The sequence below is a fragment of the Schistocerca cancellata genome, chromosome 2 (genome assembly GCF_023864275.1).
Source record: "Schistocerca cancellata isolate TAMUIC-IGC-003103 chromosome 2, iqSchCanc2.1, whole genome shotgun sequence".
Lineage (NCBI taxonomy): Eukaryota > Metazoa > Arthropoda > Insecta > Orthoptera > Acrididae > Schistocerca > Schistocerca cancellata.
In genome coordinates, this window is record NC_064627.1 from 975,697,462 (window position 1) to 975,718,091 (window position 20,630).

Here is a 20,630-nt window from a genome sequence, read left to right on the forward strand (position 1 = left end):
TGTGTTTGTTCCTGTTTGATAGTTGTGGTTGTTGGTATTAATTCCGGTTTTATGAGGACAGTTTTTCTTCCCATACACTTATAAGCATCACTGTTCTGACCACAGACAGGCCATTCTATCCCGATCGACCGCCGTGTCATCCTTCAGCCAATGGCATAATCAAGATGCGCTATGGAGCGTGTGGGTTCAGAAACCGCTCTCCCGGCCATTGTCGGTTGGCAGACCTGGTGCTGCTACGTATTCAGACAGCTCCTCAAGTGGCATATTCTGTTTCATTCCCCATCGCCAAGGAAAAATCTCTGGCAGTACCTGAAATCGAATCCATGGCCCCGTACAGTTATTATAAAGGATCTTTCAGGAAGAAGCATCCGATTTCACAAGACTATGCCTACTATACGAAAGGAGATAGGAGCTTAGTGTGAATTAACTTACACACAGAAGTTAAAAGTTTGCCTTGGCTCCAGTTGTAATTTGCCGGTTGATGTTGTGGCCAATAGTGTCTTCCTTGTCCAGAGCGCTCGCTCATTCACTACCCAATGTGTTTCAAGGCACTGCGCAAACTGGTGGTGGTTCCATAATGGTATGTGCTGCGTTTACATGGAATGAACTGGATCCTCTGGTCCAACTAAGCCCATCATTGTCTGGAAATGATTACGTTCGGCTACTTGGAGACCATCTGCAACGATTCATGGAGTTCAAGTTACCAAGCAACGATGGAATTTTTATGAGTGACCATGTACCATGTCACCGGGCCACAATTGTTCGTAATTGGTTTGAAGAACATTCTGGACAATTCGAGCGAATTCTTTGGACGCCCAGATCGGCAGACATGAATCGTATCGAATATTTACGAGACATAATCGAAAGGTCAGTTTGTGTAAAAAAATCCTGTAGCGGCAATTCTTTCGCAGTTCTGGGTGGCTATTGAGGCAGAATGGGTCATTATTTGCGGAGGGAACTGCCAACGACTTGTTGAATCCATCCCAAGTCGAGTTGTTGCACTACGAAGGCCACAAGGAGGCCCGACTCGATTTTAGAAGGTATCCCATGACTTTTGTCAGCTCAGTGTATTTACGACTGTTGCTGTTGTTTTTAAAGTGTATTTGATTGTGGAAAGCATGAAAACTGGCAATTCAAATACTCTGTAGATGTTACCGTTAGCAGAATCTATCCTTCTCGGCTGAGCAGGTTGATAGTGTACGGTACAGATAATAACTGAAAAATGTGCATCAGAGTTCTGCTTTAAAACTTAAAGATCTTCTGAATATCTTAGTAACTGAAAACCTATGATCCTCGTGTTCGTGATCCAACCATAACATGAGGAAATTGAACTCGGCAGTCATCCTTTTATTTGACGCGCATTCATAAAAACAAAGACATAACACTATACTCCTCATCTACTTCTTACATTCATATACATGATGGAGTTACACGTAAGAAATGTTATACACAGCTTGGATAGATGCTGCATCTACATCTAAATCTACACCTCCTTATTTACTCCGTACGTCGCTGTGTACAATGCACGGCGAGGGTGCACTATAACAATATTATCGTTTTTCTGTCCTATTCAACTCACGTAGTAAGAGAAGGGAAAATGACTGTACTCCTCTCTGCGTGTCCTAATCTCTCTTTTCTCATTCCTAAGACCACTACGCTAGATGTATTCGTATGACAATGGCAGCATAACAGTTGCGCAGTCTTCTTCGAATACAGATTCCTTAAATGTATCCAACAAAATTTAGCAAGATCTATATCGTCTTCTGTAACTGGTCGCCGTAACGTCTTGTATACGATTTCCTTTACTGATACATTGCATTTTCCCAGAACCGTTCCAAAAATCAAAGTTTTTCACTCGATTTGTTCATCGTATCTCATATCGCTTTTTAGTATTACCGCTGAATACTTATACCATGCGAAACGCTCAAGTTGCTCATCACTAATGTTACAATCGTGTACTTTCTCCATTTATCCACATTTAAAGAGAGCCGCATTTCATTGCACCAGTAAAGCTTTTGTCCAAGTTTTTCTGCATTTCAATTCGACCATCCAGCAATCCATGCAACAACAGTAACGTGAGCGAAAAATCGTATAGTGCTATTGATAAATCGTTTATGTACTCTGCTAGCTACTGAAATTGCTACATCATGAAGGCAGCGTGCAACAAACAACAAATTGGCATAAAGCGTACTACATCTTCGGAGATACAAATCACGAGGTGAATGCAGAAAGTACGATCCGATCGCATTCAGCGATGTAATGAATAGTCGAATAGGAATGCGCATGCGCGGGACTAGAGAGGAGTTAGGTGGGAATAATGCAGTGTAGTTTCAGTCTTGTGACCCCCGTCGTTACCGCACAGTGCTAGGGCCAAATGGCTTTGTCTCCCGCCGACTGCGAGGTTCATGCAGTTATCCGATTCTTGCCCTCTCAGAATCAATCTCCAGTACAGAACCATAGCCAATTGGGCCGCATGCGTGGGCACGACAGTATTAGTGACGGTATCGTCAGACGATGGTGAGGCAATTCGCTGAAGAACGAACCAACATTCACGACGAGGGCCGTAGCAGCCGACCGCCCCTGGTTCCACCAGAACTGATGGAAAGTGTGCGGCAAGCAAATCGGTGCTTCACAGTTTCAGAACTCTATGTCCGTTTCCCCAGATGTCTCGCTCGCTGTTCTCCCAGTGACTTGATTTTTGTAACTGTAAACGAGATGGGTAGCAAGGCAACTGACCGACGAACACAAAACCAAAAGTCTGGCCGCACCACTGACATTCCTACAGAGGTACGCAGACATAGGTGACGAGTTTCTCGGCCATGTTGTCACTCTAGACGAAACATGGGTGTCGTATGCCACACCAGAAACAAAACAACAGTCTACGCATTGCCGACATTGTGGTTTCCCTGTGAAGACAAAATTCAAGCAGACAGTCTCTATCAAAAAGAAAAATCATGTGCACTGTCTTCCGGGATCAACGTGGTGTCCTGTGCGAGTTTCCTTATCTTGAGGGGATAACGGAAATGCTGAAAAATCTGAGAAGGGCGATCCAGAACAAGAGACGTGTGATGTTGACAAGAGACATTACGCTTGTGCATGATAATTCAAGACCCCGTACAGCTAATGCCACACGCAAGGCGCTGAATCAGTTTGGACGGGAGATCTTTGACCATCCACCAAACAGCCACAACCTCGTCCCAAGAGACTTTCATTTCTTCCGTCTCATGAAGCGTTTTCCAAACGATTCCACAACGACGCTGAAGTGACTTATGGCTCCGGACAATGCCATCAGACTCCTACGACATGGGAATACAATCGATGGTGCACCGTTACGATAAATGCCTTAGCAATGGCGGTGACTATATTAAGAAGTACCTATTGAATATGCGTAAATATTCCAATAAATGCATCTTACTTAGTGATTTTTTTTTATTTTCTCCGTCATCCGAACTTACTTTCTAACGACATATTAGTAATTTTCTTCCTTTTATCTTGTTTTAATAAAACTATTTTATTTTAGAGCAAATATAATAGTCTGACTATAAATGTGTTATTTATGATTAAGAAAAAACGCTTGTATATGAGACGTGCAGTCATAATGCGTAAAGTTTGGAGTAATCAGTTTAGATAATGTTATCGCTGCAAAATAATATCTGTCTTCTGTTTGACATACTTCGCCGCATGGGATTAGCCGAGCGGTCTGAGGCGCTGCAGTCATGGACTGTGCGGCTGGTCCCGGGGGAGGTTCGAGTCCTCCCTCGGGCATGGGTGTGTGTGTTCGTCCTTAGGATAATTTAGTTTAAGTAGTGTGTAAGCTTAGGGACTGATGACCTTAGCAGTTAAGTCCCATACGATTTCACACACGTCTGAACATCTGACATACTTCACATGTTCTTACCTTTTAACCTTTCCTCCTCCTACTTGCAATCTGTTAAGACGCATGCATCAATGTACGTTTCTCTAACTGAGACTAATATTCATTTTTGCTTAAAACCTATGTCACGTTATTTTCATTTGTACGACTGTTACTGTTGCTATGTTATTGACAGGTTTTACAGTGGAAATGCAGGTCAGTCTGATTGTGCGAAGGCGAATAACCGGCTTGCACGATGTCTGTTTAGCCACCATTTCGGCTGGCTCACTGAAATCGTTACTAATTGTAGTAATTATTCAGATCCTGTCTACTGTTTCATTTAGGAAGTCCGATTTTCTAGTCCGAGCAGTATTGGTGCAATTGATTCGAAGCTGATATGGTCGTGAAAATCAGAAATCAAGGCAGTTATTCCCGCAACTTAACAATATTTCATCCGAAAATAGGCGTTTATATTGGGAATGGAAATGCCGTGTCGCTAGGGCCTCCGGGCGGGCAGACCGTTCGCCTGGTGCAAGTCTTACGAGTTGACGCCACCTGGGCGACTTGCGTGTCGATGGCGATGAAATGATGATGATAAGGACAACAGAACACCCAGTCCCCGAGCGGACAAAAGTACCGACCCAGCCGGGAATCGAATCCGGGCCGTTAGGCATGATATTCCGTCGCGCTGGCCACTCAGCTACCAGGGGCGGATGGAGCTTCTATTCATTGCCAGTTTAACTCTCGAGTTAGAGCTAAATTTCTGGATGCACCTCGTATTAGCACTTCAACACTGCCACATATATTAAGTAGGAGTAATGCCACCTACATCCTCTATAGAACGAAAGATTACGTGTTTATCATCCAGAAATCGGATGTGAATGTTGGTTGTTTCTTAAAAGATCATATTCTGCTTTGTGTAAGAAGGAGAAGCGTTTACCAGCACGTGTCAGATTTCGATACCAGCACGGTCTTGGCCTATCGATACCGCAGTTAATCGTTCTGTGCAGATGCAGCTCGGGTTGCTCGAGTTCCCATAACCACCATGTGAATATATACTGGCAGAAAAAAAAATTAATACACATGGAAATATGTCGATTTTGATCCGATGACGGCATACGGTACCTGTGGGGATAGAAGATTTAGTGATAATGATTTCAACGTCGTCTGCCAACGTACAGCGTAGTGGCATAGTTTCCAGAGCGCCATCTGTGTCTACTCTCTAGTAGGGAATGTTCACAGCCATAAGGGTCAGTGTGGTGCAGACGTATGAAGCAAACAGGCAGCCACGACATGGAGACGCACTCGTGCTTCCTACAGCCAAATGAGCAAGTTTCAAGGGTTTTTTTTTTTTTTTTTTTTTTTTGTAGCCTTCCGAGTGGCTAGATGGTTCTTTCAGAGAAATGAGACACAGCTCGGACGTGCTGCGTCAGTTGTGCGACGATGCTGGTTAATCAAAAGATTTCGGGCTTGCAGCCGGTCGTCGTTAGCTTCCATCCACGATATTTCGACTGGACAACTGCCAGCCATCGTCCGGTGCGCCATCGAAGACTGACGAAGACGCCCTCCGTTCCGTAATATATAGCGTGAAGCTAGTATTCCGCGCACGCGTCAAAATCATATGGAGAGACGAACCACACCGCCCGCCAGCAGCAACCTCGCTGGTGGAACTGCAGAACTCAGCTGTCTTCGGCGTTGTCAACTGCCGCGGCCATCGGAGTACTCTGACGCCTTGGTCTGGAGCAGATCTTAGAGATGATGGGGTTCCACGCATTATCAAACTGGTAGCCATTGTCACGGTTGATAAGATTGTCTGTCATGCGAATTTCCACTGATTCTTTTATGACGGAGTCCCAAAAGGATGTTGCTGTGGCCAAAATTGTTGTCTTGTCATACTCCATTGAGTGTCCAGTGGAAATGCAGCGCTCAGCAATTGCAGACTTGCTAGGTTGCAAAAGGCGAGTACAGCGCTGATGTTCGGTGCAACGTTCTTCTACTGTTCGCAATGTTTGTCCTATATATGACATGCCACACTGACAAGGTATTTTATAAATTCCCGCCATCCGCAATACCAGATCGTCTTTCACTGATCCCAGCAGGTCGGAAATCTTCGATGGTGGACGTAAAACTACTTTCACTTCGAAACCGTGGAGGATTCTTGCAATTTTGAAGGAAATATTGCCAGCAAAGGGAAGAAAAGCTAAAGATTTAGTAGACGTGCTCTCTTCTTTCTCCACTCCCTGTTTCTTTGGCTTAATTGCAAGTGCCTTGCTAATTTTCCGGGTAGAATATCCATTCTCTTTGAAAACCCTCTTCAGATGGGCAAGCTCTTCAGGCAAACTATCTGCATCTGACACTACATGAGCTCGGTGTACAAGTGTTTTAAGTACACTCATTGTTTTGCGATGGGTGATGGCAGCTGGACGAATTTAAATACAAATCAGTGTGTGTGGGTTTACGATAAATCAGCGGTCACGTGAACATTCTCACACCTGTAGACGAGGTTCTGGACGTCCACACAGCGCAGATCGTCGTGTTGCAAAGGCTCAGCAGCGGCAGATCACGCATACCTCTAGCTCGTCTATCACTCACGCCACAGCACTGACGCACACGGGTGGGTTGGTGCTGTCAGAGAATCACTTGGAAGACGGAATGGCGTGCCTTGGTCTTCAGCGATGAAAGCAGATTCTGCCTGCATGCAAGTTATGGTCGTTTGTGAACGCGACCTAGACGTGGTGAGCGCTGTCTCGTAAAGTGCATTCGTACAAGACATCCTGGCTCCACCCCAAACCTTATGGTGTGGGCTGCGACAAGCTACAACTCTCGTTCACCTTTGGTGTTTCTGGAGGGGAAGCTAACCAGCACTCGGTACCTGCAGAATGCTGTTGGACTCGTCCTTTTGCCGTTCCTGCAACAGGAAGGTAATGTTACAACAGGATAATGCTCGTCCACACACGTTCCATTATAATTATCCGGGCTGTTATGCCGTGGTCGGCTGATGAATTCTGTGTCGATTCCCAACGTTTCGTCTCCGACTGCGGGAGACATCTTCGAGGAGGTCCGTAGCTCAATGGAAGGTCCAACACACCCACTGGCTCGCTACTGACTGCCGCTAAATTCTGTGTCCGCGCGCTCCCACGCCGCGGCGTGACGTCACGTGTTTTGAAAACGTCAGTGCAATTGGCCGCTGTCCGTCGCCGTCGATCGCCGTTGCCATCACCCAGTAGTGGGCGGGTGGTACACATCTTCTTTAACACCGCCATCCATATGCCGTTTAATTTCACACCCTCCTCCTTACGGTTGAAATTATTAGGGTGTTTAGCGATTTCGATTGCCTCCCTGTAGAGCCTTTCGTAATATCCGCTTGTGGCAGCTAGTACTTGCGTCTCCTCGAAACGAATATTGTGGTTCCCTGGCTGGAAAGCATGCTCCGCAACAGCTGATCGTTCCGTTTCTCCTCTTCTGCAATTTCCCTTATGCTCTTCCAAACGTTTAGAAACAGTTCTTTTGGGGGTACCCACATAAACATCACCACAGCTACATGGGATCCTATACACTCCAGCTTTTTCCAGTGGTTTGCGAGCGTCCTTGGCAGGCTTAAGGTATTCCTGTATCTTCCTGGTGGGCTTGTAAATTACGATAATATTCCGCTTCGTCAAGATCCTCCCTATTCTTTCCGTTACATTTTTAACAAACGGCAGGAAAACCTTAGATTTGCAGTAGCCTGTACGTCACTATGATTTCTGCGTGGGTGCCTCAACGCACGTTTTATTTCGTCGGAGACGAAACGTTGGGAATCGACACAGAATTCATCAACCGACCACGGCATAACAGCCCGGATAATTATAATGGACATGATATTTCCGGCCGTGAAAGTCTACATTTTAGTATCGTCCACACACTGCCCACGAAACTCAACGAGCTCAAGACGTGCAGCAACTTCGCTGGCCAACATGATCTCTGGACGTTTCTCAAATTTAGCACGTTTGGGATATGATGGTACCTGAAGTGACTGAGGCGACTCATCAAGCAACAACTCTTGCAGAACTACGTGACCTCGTCAAGGAGACGAAACGTTGGGAATCGACACAGAATTCATCAACCGACCACGGCGTAACAACCCGGATAATTATAATGGACAAGATATTTCCGGCCGTGAAAGTCTACATTTTAGTATCGTCCACACACTGCCCACGAAACTCAACGAGCTCAAGACGTGCAGCAACTTCGCTGGCCAACATGATCTCTGGACGTTTCTCAAATTTAGCACGTTTGGGATATGATGGTACCTGAAGTGACTGAGGCGACTCATCAAGCAACAACTCTTGCAGAACTACGTGACCTCGTCAAGGAGACGAAACGTTGGGAATCGACACAGAATTCATCAACCGACCACGGCGTAACAACCCGGATAATTATAATGGACATGGTATTTCCGGCCGTGAAAGTCTACATTTTAGTATCGTCCACACACTGCCCACGAAACTCAACGAGCTCAAGACGTGCAGCAACTTCGCTGGCCAACATGATCTCTGGACGTTTCTCAAATTTAGCACGTGTGGGATATGATGGTACCTGAAGTGACTGAGGCGACTCATCAAGCAACGACTCTTGCAGAACTACGTGACCTCGTCAAGGAGGCGTGGAGTAACGTATCCCAGGAGAGTATTCGCCAGCTGTACAATGGACTAGATGGCAGAGTCAGCGCCTGTACTGCTGCCTGTGGGGGCTACACTACGTACTAATATGGGTGTTTCAGCATTGGTCGATACCTGGCACTTCACAATCACTTGTGCTATTCATCTGCAAATGTAAAGATTTCATGTACTCCATAAGCACTGTTGCGACAATAAATCTTGAGTGAATTGGAAACCTCGAAAAAGGTGTACTAATATTTTTTCCAGTAGTGTAGACGCGATGGGTTCAGAAAAGCCACTCTCAATGCCATGAAGTCCAGAGGCTGCACACATTATCTTTCAATAGCATGACAAGCCCACATGTTGCCCGGGATGCTCTCACCTAACTCGACTCTGAGGGTGCTAGACTGTTGCCCTGGTCACCACATTCTCCAGAACTCTCACCCACTGAAATCATCTGGAAATCTAGGAAGACAGAAGCTACTTGTTTACCTGAACCTCCACACCCACTCCCATCACCACCTCCACGCAAACGGTCGCAGTATTTCAAGTGTCTGGCGTTGCCACGAATGCCCCGTGCGAGTGTGGGACAGCTTTCAGATCTGACGTGACTTGTGGTGCCGCAGGGCCTCGACCTGTCCTTCAACTTCTTCCCGCGGCTGGACGAGCGGCTGCTGGCCAACCTGCCGGCGCTGCGGCGGCTCGACGTCAGCGGTAACATGATCGCCGACGTCGACCCCACGTGCTTCCTGGACACCCCGCAGCTCGAGAGCGTCAACCTGTCCGGCAACGCGCTCGTCCACATCCACCCGGTCACCTTCCGCAACCTCAACATGCTCTTCGAGGTAAGTAGCTCTTACATCCAAGTTTCGCCATCAGGGGCTAAGTAAGCAAACTGTGTACTGTATCCATGCATGTTATCTAAAATATATTAACTAAGTAAAATGGAATTACAACAGAGAAATTTTGATTTAAATAATAAAGTAAGGGAGAGTGCCGTACTTTGGAACACTGTTCAGACTTTCGCCTCTAGTCATCCACGTAGTATACAGGATAAGTCAAAAAGGACTTTACAACTTTGGAATGATAGAGAAATTTGTTGAGAAAACTTACAGAATCGATAGATGTGTCATTTTGTAGCAAACAACCTCACGTTTCACATAAGTGTCAAGTGTCATTTTGGCTCGATGTGACTACTATTTGTGAAGTGGCGCATAACTCACCAGCATGAAACTTCCTGGCAGATTAAAAGTGTGTGCCGGACCGAGACTCGAACTTGGGACCTTTGCCTTTCACAGGCAAGTGCTCTACCAACTGAGCTACCCAAGCACGACTCGCGCCCCGTCCTCACAGCTTTACTTCCGCCAGTACCTCGTCTATCCTCACAGCACAGGTAGGAGACGAGGTACTGGCGGAAATAAAGCTGCGGGGCGCGAGTCGTGCTTGGGTAGCTCAGTTCGTAGAGTACTTGCCGGCAAAGGCAAAGGTCCCGAGTTCGAGTCTCGGTCCGGCACACAGTTTTAATCTGCCAGGAAGTTTCATATCAGTGTACACTCCGCTGCAGAGTCAACATCTCATCCTGGAAACATCCCCTACACAGTGGCTAAGCCATGTCTCCGCAATATCCTTTCTTTCAGGAGTGCTAGTCCTGCGTGGTTCGCAGGGAGCTTCTGTAAAGTTTGGAAGGTAGGAGACGAGGTACTGGCGGAAGTAAAGCTGTGAGCACGGGGCGTGAGTCGTGCTTGGGTAGCTCAATTCGTAGAGCACTTGCCTTCGAAAGTCAAAGGTCCCGAGTTCGAGTCTCGGTCCGTCACTCAGTTTTAATCTGCCAAGAAGTTTCATATCAGCGCACACTCCGCTGCAGAGTGAAAATCTCATTCAGGGAACTCACTGGCAATCAGTCTCTTACCACAATCATTGCAAAAAATCGGACGTAGCTTCTGCAATGGCAACGCAGATTCGATTTTTCAGATCGGATAAATTGTTTGGTAGGGGAGGAACTTACACAGGTTCTTTAATGAAATACAAAAAAAAAAAAAAAAAAAATACAGTGGTGTCAAGTGCTCGGAGCGAGATGGCAATGCGACTTGCCCTTTGTGGCCAAACCACCGCCCTGGAAAGATTATCGAGGAAACCTCCATCTTCCGTGATGAAATGAGGTGGTGCACCGTCTTGATGGTAGTATACCGTCTCATCTCGGTCTGCTTTAGCGATCTGTGGAATAAAAAGTTTTCAAGCATATCCAGATACACAATACCAGTGACAGCATACATTTAAATGTGCACTATGCTGGCGCTCCTGATGGCGGAATGGGGTACTCATGCATTACGTGAATCAAACTTGAGGTTCTTTGCTACAAAATGACATATTTCCCGGTTCTGTAAGTTATCTAAATAAATTTCTATATCATTCCAAAGTTGTAAAGTCCTTTTTGACTTATCCTGAATTTTCGTATTCCATCTTGAAACGATAGCGTTCACGTTATGTGTGCTGTAGTCTTTTTATGGAATTATTCTGGAAAAGTAATGATCTTCCAAATGTAAAACTCTTCCAAGGTACAACATGGTCATGTACCCGGGAACAAATATTCCATTTAAAATTAAAGTGCTGCAATTGGCATAATTCTTGTCAACATGTATTTAGTGGTCTATGTGTTACACTATTACTCTTCTTACACGTCAATAATCAGTGAAATCAAGTCAAGAAGAAGTATTATCAAGAAGAAATCACATGTTAAAATATTTTGAAACAGAAGCTATTGGCAGCTGACATAAACTGCGATTTTCACCACAGGGAAAATCTTAAGTTATCAAAGAAACTCAGTCCGCTTGCATGCAAACATTACGTATTCCATGGTAGAAGACTTCCCTGCATTTCAAGGTATAAGATGGGGCACGATTGAATGATAAAACATGACTAACTGTCCACATGTTATGTAACTATTTTTTAAAATGTACAGTTACTCACCAAAGAACGCTGTAACTGGAAAACTATCAATATCATCCAAATAGCTTAAATATACATTACAAAGCACTTAAATATGTAGATTTCGTAAAATCCACAAAAGCTCCACAAAACACCATCTCATCTCTCAAAACAAAAAATTTAAATAAAATTAAAAAATTAAAAACAATCCAGAATGCCGGAAACTGCTTGCGGCGGTTTCCAGCACGCATTCCTCCATGGGTTTCTAAAATCAGCCGCTAGATTGAAACACCGACCAGGAAACATCATGTGTTCCTAGGCACGCTATCCTCCAGGAGTAGAACTCTCCCCTCATGTTTCAGATGCATTTTCTGATGCGTAGTACGTACTTTGGAAAATGTATTCCCGTTTTCAGGTGCTGTGGGAGCTTACATTAGCATTGGATGTGAAGTTTGTGTGTGTGTTGATGTGCGTCCTTCTGTCTGTAGCCGTGTTTTAATATTCTTGAGCCTCCTTCATTACACACAAATTCACACATATGGAATACATCACTCACACTGTTAGTTTACGTTAAATCATAACACAGTAAAAGATTTATCTTAAACAAGAAGTGTGAATGGTAGATGTCAGAATTTCTGTTCAATGAAGGACTGACTATACTTTATGACGATTGTAGGGAAAAAACGCAAAATTACGTACATGCAGACGACTCACACAATACTATTGTGAATTCCCAAAAACTTGAGACTGACAATAAATTCCTGAAATGTGTTGTGCTGCACGTGGAAAAAGAGTATTTTATTATTTAAATCATTATCGTCACAGCTGCAGGATTTCGAAAAACATTGTGTATTATGGATGCAATTAAGCCCAAATAAAAAAAATTACTTATCCTTTGCAGTGAGACAGTATGATTTCATTGCTTAATTTCCATTATAATTCGTTCTCAGATCCTTGACACCCACTTTCAAGATTGACTCATTGGTCGCTGGTATTTCAAAACATAACTTTTTTTAAACACATTTTTCAAAAATTACTCATTTTTTATTTACGAAAATTAATCATCTCCATATTACGTCCGCTCTCCATGAGTTCTCTCCAAGAAATTTCATTTGCCATAACTTCTAATTGACTACATTACAGTGGATGTCTGCCAAAGTTAGCAGGAAAGCAAAGACAGTAGATAAAACTTCAAATTGATCTATACAATACATTGTGTAACTCAGTATAATAATTTCAAATATTCCGAATAAATATCTGATCTTACAAAACGAATTAGTTCTTTCGATTAATCAGTATTCAAATAAAATTATAGAAGAATTACGCTTTCATTAAACTCTGTATTATTACAAAATTAACAAGGATGACGAAAACACATTCCGATATTAAATATGCAATATCTCAACTCTCAACAATTATAAATGAGCTAACTTATACCTCACGTCTCGAAAACAATAGATGAATAGACCGATATACCGCTTCCAGAAGTCCTACATTGAACAGATGGATACCCCTGATAACAATACTCAACGTAAATTATGTAGGTATGTCAACCTGTAGGAACACTTTACGTATACAATTTAATTCTTCGTATAGCTTCCCAGTTTAGCTGCACCTGTGAAATATCCTGCCCTATGAAAAAGCAAATGACTTATACACTGCCTGACAAAAATAGTGAAGGGCTCAGAAGGAGAGAAAAACGAAATGAAACTTCGCAAGCTGAGAGGGTATGTGATGACATTTCAGTGATTACAAAAGCGAGTCAAATTTACAAATATCTTGGAAATATTGGCCCACTCATCACTATGATGTAGTTCTACATCTGGCTGGGACACACGCAATGATTCGGTTGGGAGGGGTACCATAAAACCGCCATATCCTGTCCTGAAGCAAGCTGGCCCACGAATGTTGTTAACTATTCTTCTGTATCATGAGTAATGGAACTTGGACTGAGTTGATGTCCAAGTTGGTCCCACAGATGTTCTGTTGGTGACAAATCTGGGGCTCTTGCTGGATCAATAATAGTTCAGCATCACGTGGACAGTTCATAGGGATACGTCCATGTAGAGACGAACATTGTTCTATTGAAAAATGGCACCATGATACCGTCGTATGACAGGTGACACATGAGGACACACGATGTCCATGACATACGATTGTGCTGTCAGAATTCCCTCGATCACTACCAGTCGTGATCTGACCCCCCACCATGACGTCAGTAGTACCACCGCTGTGCCTCTCCAAAACAATGGAAGAATGGGACCTCTCCCCAGATCACTGTCATACTCAGCAATGATAGTCATCCAGGGTAGTGCAGAACCACGGTTTATCGCTGAAAACAGTGTGGCGCCATTCGTAAGCAGTTCATGCTTCTCTGTCACAGCACCACTCCAAACGCAGCCGTTTGTGTTGAGGTGTTGACGGCAGCCTACGCGTGGGCAGTTATTCCATAGTCTGGCTGCTGCCAGTCTCTGCTCAACGGTGCGGGACGGCACACATTGTTACAGGGTGCCCACTAACTGTTTTCGGAAGTCAGACGCAAATGCGAAGGGGTTACGATGTGTTCGGTGCACAGTGCGGGAACCCTCCCTCGTGGAGGTCACACTTGGACGATCGGAACCTTGACGACAAGAACGCCTACCATCACGTTCCCGTGCAGTCCCTCATTGGGCACTGCCACATCCAAAGGCTTCACAAGGCTGGATGCACTCTTAGACCAGATGGCCAAATGGAGGCCACACTGAGGCCGCTTTCAAACTGTCAGGTGCTGACAGTGCTGTCTCAACATGCGTACGTGGCATCTCCATATTCTCCACAGAAGTCACTCAATATGTGAGACTGCTCATGCTCTTTATATACACCAGGAGGCCTGGTAATAACACCAAAGAGGAACAACACCAATGCACTCTAGTGTCCGTTCTACATGTCACAGAGAATTGCATCTCAAATTATTTACGTAGTCCCCGATGGTGTGTGCATGTGCGAAGTTACATTGACTTCTGCCGGTTTCTTCTGGGTGCTTCACATGTTTTGTCAGGTGGTGTAATTCGTTTTTAGATCATTGACATCCACTTTTAAGATTGATTTACTGGTCACCTGTATCTAAACAAATAGCAATCTTCAATCTCATTTTTCATTAATGACTCATTTTTTACATAAGAAAATTAAACACCCTCATATCACGTCTACTCTCCATGAGTTCTCTCAAAGAATGCCCATTCGCCATGAGTTGTAAGATGTAATAGACTACACTACAAAGCATATGTCTGCCAAAGTTGTCAATGCAAAGGTAATGGATGAAACTTCAAATTGATCTGCAAAATACATTGTGAAATTCAGTTTAATGAACGTTCCAATTACGTAAAAGATGTTACAGAAGAAATTAGTTCTTTCATTTTATGAGTTTTTAAATAAAGTTACGGAAAAATTACACTTTCATTAAAATCTGTATTACTGCATAACTAACATGGACTGACAAAAGTCACTCAAATATGAAATACGTGCGCGCGGGGTAGCCGACCGGTCAGGGGCGCCTTGTCACGGTCCGCGCGGCTCCCCCCGTCGGAGGTTCGAGTTCTCTCTCGGGCATCGGTGTGTGTGTGTGTGTTGTCCTTAGCGTAAGTTAGTTTAAGTTAGATTAAGTAGTGTGTAAACTTAGGGACCGATTACCTCAGCAGTTTGGTGCCGTAAGACCTTACCGCAAATTTCCAATTATGAAATACGCAATACCTCGCCTCTCGACAGTTATAAATGAACTGAGTGCTACTACATGTCTCCAAAACATCCCACTTCAAGAAGTTCTACACTCAACAGACGAATATGCCTGATGACATTATATACCGTAAATGCATGTATGTCAACTTGTAGGAACATTCTACGTACAGAGCTTAACCTCTCAAGTATCCGCGCCCGTGAAATCCGTCGCTCTGTGAATATGAAGCGACGGACATGTTGTCTATATACATTTTCCTTACTGGGATAAACACCATCTTCCCAGTCAAGATGGACAGAATTTCTTAAATTCCTGAACACTGCTTCTACTCCATTTTTAAGTATCTTTATTAATAAGATCGCCACATAACACAGCTGCGTCATTGCTAAAAAAACTAGCTACAATAATACACTAAAACCGACATTTCGGCCGAATTGCAACGGCTTTCCTCAGGGCACGACTGGTTTTGCATGGGGATAGGTGCTTCTATTTATTGCAGACTATCGATGTCTGACATCACTGTTGTTGGTTGGTTTGGGGAAGGAGACCAGACAGCGTGGTCATCGGTCTCATCGGATTAGGGAAGGATGGGGAAGGAAGTCGGCCGTGCCCTTTCAGAGGAACCATCCCGGCATTGGCCTGTGGTGATTTAGGGAAATCACGGAAAACCTAAACAAGATGGCCGGACGCGGGATTGAACCGTCGTCCCCCCGAATGCGAGTCCAGTGTCTAACCACTGCGCCACCTCGCTCGGTGTCACTGTTGTAAAAGTTTTAATTGACCCTCTAATATGATTGGCTAGTCATGACGTAAGGGAAGATGGAACGAAAGAGGCTATTAGTGGATGTCCATGTCGTCAACGATTGGTAGCTGTCCGCCAATCAACGTTCGGCTTCTGGTCGGCAAGTTTTCCTCCTGGTGTGCGCGGAAGTGGACTGACAGTTGCTCTACAGCTGCTTGTGCAGATACGCCCGTGTCCCGTGTAGCTTCTGCCCCGCGACCGCTCGCGGCCCGTTGGACTGGGATGGCCGGCAGCCAGGACGCCGGGAGTTTGTAGCCATCTTCTCTGTTGATGCTGTCAGGCTGCTTAATAATTTCGATCGCCTCCCGTATTTTTCGTTCTCGCATCCACGATTCTTTCGCCAGTACTCGGGCCTCCTGGAACCTGACAGGTTGTCCACAGTCACGGTGGTGTTCCGCTATCGCCGATTTATTATGTTGTTGAAATCGTACATAGCGTTCGTGTTCTGCTACTCGTAAGCTGACAGGTCTCCCTGTTTCTCCTATGTAGGCAGCTCCGCACTCACACCGTAGTTCGTAAACACCTGCAGTGTTAAGATTGTTGACTACATCCTTGGAGGAACCTATCATTTCGTGGACCCTGTGACTGCTTCGGAATATCGGTTTGAAACCACGTCGGCGGAGGACGTTGCCTAGCCGTTCACTGACGCATATAGTAAGTGTACCAGTGGAAGCTTCTCTTCTTTGCCTTCTCGTATTCTGTTCCCTTTGGTTTTAGCTACCTTTCTTATGATGTTGTCATCATAGCGGTTGTAGCTCCTTTAATTCTTCTTTGATGTTATTTCCATCGCTTATCCGGTAGACTCGGGCAGTTAACGTATGCAGGACAGAATACTTTTGAGCTGGGTGGTGGTGGCTCTCCGCGTGCAGGTACTGATTAGTGTGCGTTGGTTTCCGGTACACTTTGTGTCCCAGTTTACCTTCGGCAGCTCTGTATACTTCCACATCCAGAAATGGCAAGGCAGCATTGTTTTAAGTCTCATGTGTGAACTTTATATCTTTGTGCAAGTAAACTGGGACACAATTAAAAGTTTTACAACAGTGACGTCAGACATCGATAGTCTGTAATAAATAGAAGCATCTATTCCCATGCAAAACCGATCGTGCCCTGAGGAAGGCCGTTGCAATTCGGCCGAAACGTCGGTTTTAGTTTATTATTGTAGTTAACTTTTAGCAATGACGTGGCATAATACCCAGAAGAAATTTAATCACTATGACACCGGCCACGGAAGCCTACGTTCTTATAAAACAGCTCCTTCGCTGAAAATTAGGGTGTTCTAATGAAACCCTAATACACATAAGGGGTGATCAAAAACTTTTCGTTCCAAGACCGTGCCGTCCAGAATCGGAATCCCAGTCGGGTAAAATCGTCGTGAGCATTAAGGTCATCATCGCACCGACGCACCAGGCTGAAGATACTCATTTACTAAAACACCGTGTCCTGCTACGTGAACAAGTCCGTAGCTGCCTGCTGCACATCCTCGTCCGACATAAATCGTCGACCTTTAAAACGTTTTATAAGGGAGTAAAGGAGTGATAATCGCAAGGGGAGAGATCCGGACTATAGGGCAGGTGCCAAAGTGTCTCCTACTGGAGTTGGCCTAGCTCCTGCATTACGACATTTGCGATAAGGGGTCGAATCGTAACCAGCACGAAACTTGACGCACCGTTCCACAACGGTGATTATCGACAGACATACTGCCCCAAGCACATTCTTCATTCTCCGATGGATATCTGCTGGTGTTTGTCCTTTAGAAGCCAAGGAAAGAAAAACAGCATGTTGGTTCTGTTTGGATGCATTTGCTAATAAAGTCGTCATAGTTCACGTTTCGTCACTTCCCGCACGCACATCGGAAAGAGATGAGTGCCGCGCTAATCCCTTGCCTGCATGTCGGTGTTCATATACCCGCATAGGAGCCACGCTACGTTAAATATACGCTGCAGCAGCGCCCTCAAACAGAAAATTTTCGATCGCCCATACAGTACAGTGAGAAGCACCCTCTGCCATGTACTTCGCAGTTGTTTGCAAAAGTATAAATGTAGATGCAGATGTGACAAAAAGAGTTTATGAATTAACTCCATTAGAATTTGCGATTTGCATCAGCTACACTACGAGGTGCATTCAAGTTCTAAGGCCTCCGATTTTTTTTCTCCAGACTGGAAAGAGATAGAAACATGCACATTGTTTAAAAATGAGGCCACGTTCATTGTCAATACGTCCCAGAGATGGCAGCACCATACGGCAGATGGAATTTTACCGCCAGCGGCGAGAATGAGAACTGTTTTAAATACTTAAAATGGCGACGTTTTCTGAATTTGCGTGGTGTGAAACCAATTGAAATTCATCGACAGTTGAAGGAGGCATGTGGTGATGGAGTTATGGATGTGTCGAAAGTGCGTTCGTGGGTGCGACAGTTTAATGAAGGCAGAACATCATGTGACAACAAACCGAAACAACCTCGGGCTCGCACAAGCCGGTCTGACGACTTGCTCGAGAAAGTGGACAGAATTGTTTTGGGGGATCGCCGAATGACTGTTGAACAGATCGCCTCCAGAGTTGGCATTTCTGTGGGTTCTGTGTACACAATCCTCCATGACGACCTGAAAATGCGAAAAGTGTCATCCAGGTGGGTGCCACGAATACTGACGGACGACCACACGGCTGCCCGTGTGGCATGTTGCCAAGCAATGTTGACGCGCAATGACAGCATGAATGGGACTTTCTTTTCGTCGGTTGTGACAATGGATGAGAAGTGGATGCCATTTTTCAATCCAGAAACAAAGCGCCAGTCAGCTCAATGGAAGCACACAGATTCACCGCCACCAAAAAAATTTCGGGTAACCACCAGTGCTGAAAAAATGATGGTGTCCATGTTCTGGGACAGCGAGGGCGTAATCCTTACCCATTGCGTTCCAAAGGGCTCTACGGTAACAGGTGCATCCTACGAAAATGTTTTGAAGAACAAATTCCTTCCTGCACTGCAACAAAAACGTTCGGGAAGGGCTGCGCGTGTGCTGTTTCACCAAGACAATGCACCTGCACATCGAGCTAACGTTACGCAACAGTTTCTTCGCGATAACAACTTTGAAGTGATTCCTCACGCTCCCTACTCACCTGACCTGGCTCCTAGCGACTTTTGGCTTTTTCCAACAATGAAAGGCACTCTCCGTGGCCGCACATTCACCAGCCGTGCTGCTATTGCCTCAGCGATTTTCCAGCGGTCAAAACAGACTCCTAAAGAAGCCTTCGCCGCTGCCATGGAATCATGGCGTCAGCGTTGTGAAATATGTGTACGTCTGCAGGGCGATTACATCGAGAAGTAACGCCAGTTTCATCGATTTCGGGTGAGTAGTTAATTAGAATAAAAATCGGAGGCCTTAGAACTTGAATGCACCTCGTAAATATCGTATGTTGATACTCTTCAGCGACATTGCATTAGACCATCCTACTGAATGGACAAAGGAAAGTAAAAATATAAAAATTCTGTTGGTATCGAAATAAACTGACATTTTTCGTCGACACTGTGAAATGTTCCTTTCGTCCATCCTCAGAACTCCCGTTACTTCGCGTCAGAAGTCACGCACTCTTTCCTACAGTATGTGCGGTGCGAGATACAAATTAAACAACGTAGCTATGCATCGCAGATTCAATCGAAAAATTTGATTGGCGATCCTGGATTAATTGTCAGCTCTTCTGCAGCTACTCATCTCATTCTCCACTCCTAGGAATGTAGCGAGCTGTTCGAGACCAGGTCCATAAGGAGTCGCGTTTCTCTTCAGTTAATTATCAGACGAGCTGATACCCGGGCAAATGGGGAACCTCAGTTGGAAATAAATAGGAGAAGCCTACCAGTTCCAGTATCCGCCTTACAACCAAGGAAAACATTCCGAAAACATTGGTCGGAACCGGGAGATTGGAACCATATTAATTTACTTATTGGACATCGTCCTTCGTCGAAAACGTTGTTTCAGGCAAAAATTAAAATGTTGTGAATGTGTAAGATATGTAAACGTTGTATGTTTTATTGAACAGAGTCAAGTGTTGATGTCGACTACAGCTGTAAAATCAGTCTAAATAAGTGTCGCCAGCCTAGCTTTCACCTGTGAGACAAGGTTTAAGTTTCACTACACCAGTGTCAATAATTAAAGCAATTTAGTTTCAGAAAAGTTCCGAAATCCGATCGTTGGTCTAGAATATATACACCGCTGACAGTTCACGCAAAACCTCCACATAGCTCCAAACAACTTGCGTCGATAAACTCAACAACAACAAAACAAAAATCCAACTCAGCATCAATAGGTCAAATGACACGCAGAAATATAGCACTTAAATCTCCACAAGAGACAGCTGCACCAGGAAGACCCCTACCAGCAACTTACAACTGCCACCAACGTTAACTTGTTGTTTCAGTATACAAACTAAGTTTCACCCAGGTTTCTATCATAATTAATGTGGGAAATATAGTCTTGTGAAATAGTATGAATTTTGTAAAAACACACTATAGGTTTATGATAGTGTACGGAGAATGACTAATGAATAGGTGCTGGAAATGATAGGAGGGAGGAGATGAGTTTTTTAATTTATGAGAAAAAGAAAGAAAAACAGTCTGACGGGACTGTTTGATGGTGAATGCAATGGAAGGATTGGTGTGTGGGACGAGAACGATCATTGGAACGATCATTGGATCATCTACTTACATAA

The 20,630-nt window shown here is 44.6% G+C and overlaps 1 protein-coding gene across 1 annotated transcript in view; it reads left to right on the top strand.

Moving 5' to 3' along the window:
• Positions 1-20,630, top strand: part of LOC126160280 (protein artichoke) — a 171,612-nt gene that overhangs the window by 77,809 nt on the left and 73,173 nt on the right. The window contains exon 6 of the mRNA XM_049916897.1: positions 9,117-9,335. Coding sequence (XP_049772854.1) covers positions 9,117-9,335 — 219 coding nt within the window. The remainder of the gene's footprint in view (positions 1-9,116; positions 9,336-20,630) is intronic.